Here is a 7,481-nt window from a genome sequence, read left to right as displayed (position 1 = left end):
TATTAAATTGATAACTAAAACTACTCAATTACCTTTTACATGCTTATATTAAAAACACCGAATTTATAAAAGTATAGCGACCAACTAAACTTTATTAATTATATGCATGAGCTATTAATAAATCAGTATAAAACAAGTTACCGAGAAAGACACTAAGCGAAGTTAGCAAACTATCTTATTCAATTCAAAAATAATATTGATTTGTAATTTTAGTAAACATGATTTTATGTATCAAAAGCGAGCCGATCGAATCGTACCATAAAATTTCTAATAGACAAAGTCAATACTATCAATATTCTTGACATGAAGAATTATAAACAATGATATTTTATAAATAATATAAGAAAATAGAACTATCTTTTTCAGGATTTAGATATATCACTTGTAAATATACTCATGAAATAAATGTAAAAATACCATAAATATAATTCTTCATGATTCATGCAATAATATATATCATATTTCCAATTTCAAAGATGAAAAATAGTATTCATATAAGCAAGCATATATGTACATGCAGTATTCGTTCATTAAACTAATAGCTTTTAACATGCTATGAACAAATAATAAAAACGGAACAAGAAAAACAATCGGACAAATAACGATAGAACAATATGAATCAAGTTATCACATGTTCTGCAACAAAATATAATAACTAAATGTATTATTAATATCAAACTCAAAGTATTTCTTTCTCAAACTCGAACGAACGTAATTATTGCGAGAATGAGTATTAGCTTATAAATGTCAACATGATCTGACCAAAGTGATCTGGCGATTTTTTTTTTATCTGGCGATTTTACATACCTTGAACGAAACAAATCAAGTTTGTTTTAGAACAAGGGCAAGACAAAATCGGTGTCTAAACCTTGTAACTTAAACGATTAGAGATCCATGCTGATAAGTGTTAAAAATAAATAAAAGAAACAAAGCAAGTTTATTTTAGAACAAGGGCAAGACAAAATCGGTGCATAAATCTTGTAACTTAAATGACTAGAGATCCATGCTGATAATGTGTTATAAATAGATAAAAATATAAAGAAATTAATGTGTATTATTTCATGAGTACTGATTCCTCTATATAGAATTATAATAATTTGGACAGAAAAAATAATTCGGAGAATAAGTAAAGTTTATAGAACAAGTATATCTAAAACTTTCCATATGGATATCACCATAATATTCATAACGTTTTCATAATAGATCTCGTTACTTTATTTCATGTACTGCTATCGGTTACCGTTAATATTTTCGGTGCACTACTATACCATTTACCATTGCATATTTTTATCCTTCTTTACAAACTTCCAAAAACATTTTTATTACACTGCGGGCTTACGGAAACCTATCACACTAACTAGTAGGGCTGAGAAAAAAATCCGAACCAAGTCAAATAAACATAACCAACCAAAACCGAAACCGATTCAAACCGAACCACAGTTTATTTCAAATCATCCGGTTGAAGATTTTTCCAACCCGGATGGTTGGTTAAGTTCGGTTTTAAACCAAACCTAACCAAGAAACCGATGTTGCTTTTTAATTATTTAAATTTAAAATATTAGTAATACAAATATACTAAAATTCTAATACTAAACCACATATTTTCCATTTTTTATTCATTAACATATATCCTTCTAATCTAATATGTAATCATCAAAATATTTGATTTTAAAAAGAATAGTTAAGTCTGTAATCTTATATTCTTATACTGTATATATAAACGTGGATGTTAAATCTAAACCTAAAACCTAAAGTAAATTTTATTAAAAACATAAGTTCTTTTACACATTGTTTTTTATCTGCATCTCCTGCATATTTTTCTTGCATTCATATCTTTTTGTGGTGTCGAATCTAAACAACTTCAGGTGAGATTTTTAATACGAAGTTCTAAAATAGACTAACTATAGCACTATGTAGAAGATTTTCTATATAGAGGTAATAATCTTTGTAAAATATAAAAATAGTTATATGTTTTCATGCTTTTAAACAAAGAAGAACCTAATTAAACCGGTTCAAAAAATCGAACCAAATACAAACCAAACCGAATATAAACCGAACCTAACACAAACCGAACCAATCTAACTATGATTTACCTCAGTTGAAAAATTACTAGAACCAACTAACCGAACTGAATTGAACCCGAACCGAACCAAGAAAATAACCGAAGTGTCCACCCCTACTAACTAGTTCCAAAAAAGACTATGATCTACAAAGGTCCTCCATTAGATTCGATTTGATACTTTGAGAGAAAACAGAACCATTGGACATTTTACAAACTACTCCCTCCATTTTACGGCTTCAAGTATTATTTTAACTTTTAGTGTTTTATTATAAGTGTTGTTTTATGTTTCCAACGCAAATAATTAATAAAAAAATTCAATTTCTACCTTTATTTTTAATTCACTAATTAATAAATGATATGTATTCAATCGAGAGTTTTAGGTGATTTGTATCAAAATGACAAATTCACTGTTATTTAAACATGAATTTTAAAAATTCATTTAAAATGGAGTATTATTGAATTTGACATTTTATAAAATACTCTAAAATTCACAGTTGTTGAAAATATTTTACGTTGTGGAGTTTTAAAGTTTTCAAGTGATTCTAGAGTGTTTGGGTGGGGTTTATTAGTTAAAAAAAATTGAAACACAAATCTCATGGTTTTAGTTGATATTTTAAAGTGATTTAGAAAAAATCACTTAAATCTCTCTAACTTATTGAAATCATCTAAAAAATTATTAAAAATTAATTAACTCAAATTTTAGATTGAATATATACCCCTTAAGACTAAACAAAACTATCTTAAATAGAGATAAAACAGAAAATTTGACAATTTTCTTAATTCGTATGCAAAGATCTCAAACAACACTTAATATGAAACGGATTGAATATTATTTAAGTCGGTACTAATAGTTAGCTACGTCAATCTTTATTAGGGTGATAATAATAATTTTCCAGAAACTAATAATATTATACGGTTCTATATGGAAACTTGAAATGTATAAATAGAAAGGCAAACGTACGTATTAATCAACTTGTAGCAAGAGTCATCCACTACTAGCTCAAAAGTAAAACCTCTTTACACTTCGCAATAAAAAGGTCCAATACACCAAACTGTTTAGCCATGAGCATGAGTATCATGAATCCATCTAGTTTCACACTTCTTATATTTTCCTTTACTTTGGCTTTGGCGCTCGCTATGCTTTCCTTGAGATCCAAGAAACCAAAAGGCCAGCTTCCTCCGGGCCCACAGGGATGGCCGATCGTAGGGAACTTGTTCCATACGATCATGAACCGACCGGTTCACGTGTGGATCCACCGTTCCATGGAGGACATGCAAACGGAGATAGCTTGCTTCCGCTTCGCCAGCGTCCACGTCATCACCGTAACCTCAAGCGAGATCGCCCGAGAAGTGCTTAGGGAAAAAGACGAGGCTCTTGCAGACAGAACACAGTCGTACTCGAGCAATCTCATTAGCGATGGCTACAAAGAAGTTGCTTTCTCTTCCTACGGAGAGAGTTGGAAGCTGATGAAGAAAATGATGACCACAAAACTAATGTCTCCGACAACATTGAACAAAACCCTCGGTGATAGAACCCTCGAAGCGGATAATATCGTCACGTATGTTTTCAATCTACCCCGACAAGGATCCATTAACGTGAGAGATGTTGTCTTAACGTATTGCCATGCCGTCATGATGAGGATGATGTTTGGCCAGAGGCATTTCGAAGTAGCGGCTGAGGATGGAGGTCTCGGGCCAAAAGAGAAAGAACATGTGGACGCAATTTACCGAGCTCTTGACTGTTTTTTCAGCTTTAATGGAGCGAATTACATACCTTTTCTTAGAGGATGGAACATCGATAACAAAGAGGCAGAGGTCAGAGAAGCGGTTGATATCCTCAACAGATGCAACGACCCGATCATCCACGAGAGAATGGAATTGTGGAGGACGAAAGGTGGAAAAGAGACGGAAGAAGATTGGCTCGATATTCTCATCACGCTAAAAGATGACCAAGGAATGCCTTTGTTCACATTTGATGAGATTAGGGCTCTGTACAGGGTAACTATCCAATTGTGACAAAACATTAATTAGGGTTTAATGATTTATGCATACATCTTCCCATGTGTAGGATATCAATGTTGCAACAATTGACAATCCGATGAACAACGTGGAGTGGACGATCGCAGAGATGTTGAATAATCCTGAGATTCTTGAGAAAGCCACTAATGAATTGGACGTGGTAGTTGGCAAAAACAGACTCGTGCAAGAATCAGACATACCACAACTCAACTACATCAAAGCTTGTAGTAGAGAATCTTTCCGGCTTCACCCTACTAATGTTTTCATGCCTCCTCATGTAGCCCGACAAGATACTACGCTTGCTGGTTATTTCATTCCCAAAGGTAAAAACATTCATCTTATTATTATTTTAAAAAATATATATATATATATATATATATATATATATATATATATATATGTGGCCAGAGGTGGAGCCACATGTTATGCAAAGTAAAATAAATATTTTGTACAAATATTAAAATAGTGTGTGAAAAAGGAAACATTAGAAAATGCAATCTGACATATGTTCCTGCTATATATGTTCATTTATTTTAAGCGAATATTCATTCGGCAATTATTAAAAAAGAAGGTAGAGTAGTATAATCGATCGTTTCGTTATCCAATTAAGACAAAAATGACGACGAGTATAGCGGCGCTGTTAAACGTTATCTTGTCTTTTTAAAACATTTTCTTAGTTTTTTCACATTAATTTTTAAGTTAGAATCAAAAGAATTTCTATTTTCTAATTTGAAAAATTAAAAAAATGGTAAAACGTACAATTTTTTATATTTTATCTTGTATGTGAATTAATTTTAGCTAATTATAAACTTTATATTACATAAAAATTTATGGACTTTTAACAAATTAAAATATATCTTTATATTCAATTAAATAACACTAAAAAAATTTGGACTCTTAGACCTAGGACCACCGCCCCTATGGCCATGGCTAAGAGCCTGGGTTGGTCAAGCATTAAATCATTAAATAAGATATAGTATTCCAACAAGATGTACTCGAATATTATATGACGTGTTTGATTTATCGTCTTGCGATAACAGGTAGTCAAATTCTTGTGAGCCGTATAGGGCTTGGTCGCAATCCTAATATCTGGGACGAGCCTAACATGTTCAAGCCAGAGCGCCACCTTGCTGACCATGTTGGAAACTCAATGGACGTGACTTTGATGGAGCCTGAGATGCGGTTCGTAATATTCGGCAGTGGTCGACGTGCCTGCGCAGGTACTAAAATTGGGACATCTATGACTATAATGTTGCTAGCCAGACTTCTCCAGGGGTTCGAATGGACCCTCCCTAATGATACAAGTCAAGTCGAGCTTGTTCCGGCGGATACTAACTTGTTCATGGCCAAACCTCTACTTGCATGTGCGAAACCTAGGCTGACTCCAACTTTGTACCCGAAAATTCAGGTCTAAAATTCGGAGAACTTATTCGCTGGAAAGAACTATCGAGATATGTTATAATTGAAATAAGGTTTAGTGTACTACTAAAAGCATATAGTCTAATTAATACTTACGTTGTACTCTTTCGTCATCTTTTTAATCCAATATTGCAATAATAAGACATTGTTATAGCCCTTGTTATGTTTGAACAAAAAAGAAAGACTTATTGTTATGTCAATTTTTAGCCATATTTTTTCTTGCTTATTTAATACATGTGAAACTCCAATGAAGTTGGCGATTAAAAAAAAAGATTATGATTTTAGCCCGGTGGTATTTCCGTAGATTAGAATAGAATATAGACTTTTGCAGTGTATTTTTATAAAAAGGATTGAATATAGTAGAATAAGTGATGCATGACGATTGTCCATTTGTCCTGTACGTCTGACTCAAACTATATATTAACAAAAGAGTTTATTTGTGTAATAGTGTCAATGTTACTTAGTGAATTAATGATAAATTCTGTTAGCTTAAGACACAAGAATTGATCACCGAGTTCCCGGCCTCTAGCACGGTACGTTTCGGGTGGGAACCCTCTCCCACAACACTTCACTAGTAGAGAAAGATTACACAACACAGAGATTGAATCCTTCTTGCACAAGTAGACTGCAAGATAGGAAACCCTCAAGTGTTCAACAACGTCAAATAGAGTATAAGCCTATAACCCTAGCCTCCAACAACACAATACGTAACACACACAACTCTACGTATTTATACTGTATACATTAGGTCATTTGCAACTAACCAATATATACTGGGCTTTGGGCTTATTTTATTTGACTTAACCATTGTGTTTCTTTATGCAGGCCCAAGGTGAGCCCACACACAGCTCAAGACCAAAGCTCACATCGACAAAATTCCTCCTTGAGCTTGGTCTCTTCGCGTTCTCTCTCTTTGTCTCCTCAGGCGATTTCCTTCACCGCCTCGATCGTTGCGCACCGGCAATCAGTGAAGTGTTCTCAACAAGACTCCCCATGTCCTGTCGTCTTCCTCCTCTGGTTCCTCTTCTCGTTGTGTCTCGAGAAGCTATACGATTTTCCCAATCCATATCTAACCAGTCATCCTCAAGCTTCTGCCTTTTCTAATTCAAGCTTCTTCACTACTCGTAGCTCCACCATCGCTGTCCCTTTGGTCTTTGCATGCATATCGGTAACGCCTCCTGTTCCGATTCAGACCTAGTTCAGCTTCCGATGTAACATTCGATAATTCTGAAGCTATCCCCACTGCAGTAGCTTCCTCCTTGAGTCTCCGATTATTTGACTCAGTTGGTCTCAGACCAGAAGATTTCCATTCATCCTGAGCTCCCGACTTCCATTACCGCAACTGTTCCTCCTCGAACCAGACCTCCTGGTTCTGTCATCAGGTAACTCCTTTACCTCTACAAATTAAAGACATCGACTTTGAAAAAACAATAACCTATTTCATCATATAACCGAGTTAATTGTTTTCCCTTTTGTACTTGCGAGAGCTCCCAAGTCGATGCGGAGTTACCTGTCTCAGCTGCTTCCTCATATGACGCCAAGAATATCGCAGCAGAGTTCAAACTTTGGCCCAGGTAATGCCTTAGTTAGAAAATCCGCTGGATTCTTGCTGGTGTGTATCTTAGCTAGAGTAATCTGCCCTTTAGATACTGTGTCTCTGATATGATGGAACTTAGTATCGACATGTTTGGTTTTCTCGTGATGCACATGGTTTTTAGCTAGCGCCAATGCACTCTGTGAATCACAATGTAGTAGTACACTCTTTTCTCCAAACCCCAACTCTGTACATAGTCCTCGAAGCCATAAAGCTTCCTTTGCGGCTTCACTGAGGGCCATGTACTCTGCTTCCGTAGTCGATAGTGCCACAACCGACTGTAGATTAGACTTCCAACACACCGTGTTTCCCCATACCTTGAATGCATATCCAGTTACTGACCTCCGTTTGTCTAGATCCGCTGAGTAGTCTGAGTCACTGAATCCC

The 7,481-nt window shown here is 34.8% G+C and overlaps 1 protein-coding gene across 1 annotated transcript; it reads left to right on the top strand.

Annotated features, from left to right (window-relative positions):
* The first annotated feature begins 3,116 nt into the window (after positions 1-3,116).
* LOC108831493 (dihomomethionine N-hydroxylase-like) lies at positions 3,117-5,633 on the top strand. Its single transcript, XM_056988264.1, has 3 exons — positions 3,117-4,060; positions 4,131-4,404; positions 5,122-5,633. Exons 1-3 carry the CDS (start codon positions 3,125-3,127, stop codon positions 5,493-5,495), a joined length of 1,584 nt encoding a protein of 527 aa, XP_056844244.1. The 5' UTR covers positions 3,117-3,124; the 3' UTR covers positions 5,496-5,633.
* The last annotated feature ends 1,848 nt before the right edge of the window (positions 5,634-7,481 follow it).

The sequence above is a fragment of the Raphanus sativus genome, chromosome 6 (assembly GCF_000801105.2).
Source record: "Raphanus sativus cultivar WK10039 chromosome 6, ASM80110v3, whole genome shotgun sequence".
NCBI lineage: Eukaryota > Viridiplantae > Streptophyta > Magnoliopsida > Brassicales > Brassicaceae > Raphanus > Raphanus sativus.
The sequence above is the reverse complement of the archived record's forward strand: the minus strand, read 5'-3'. Positions and strand labels throughout refer to the sequence as shown.

Bases quoted from the DNA above. Each gene is read 5' to 3' on its own strand.
- LOC108831493 (XM_056988264.1), top strand. From the start codon at position 3,125: ATGAGCATGAGTATCATGAATCCATCTAGTTTCACACTTCTTATATTT. The intron at 4,061-4,130 runs GTAACTATCCAA...TCCCATGTGTAG, and splicing joins AGATTAGGGCTCTGTACAGG to GATATCAATGTTGCAACAAT. The intron at 4,405-5,121 runs GTAAAAACATTC...TTGCGATAACAG, and splicing joins TGGTTATTTCATTCCCAAAG to GTAGTCAAATTCTTGTGAGC.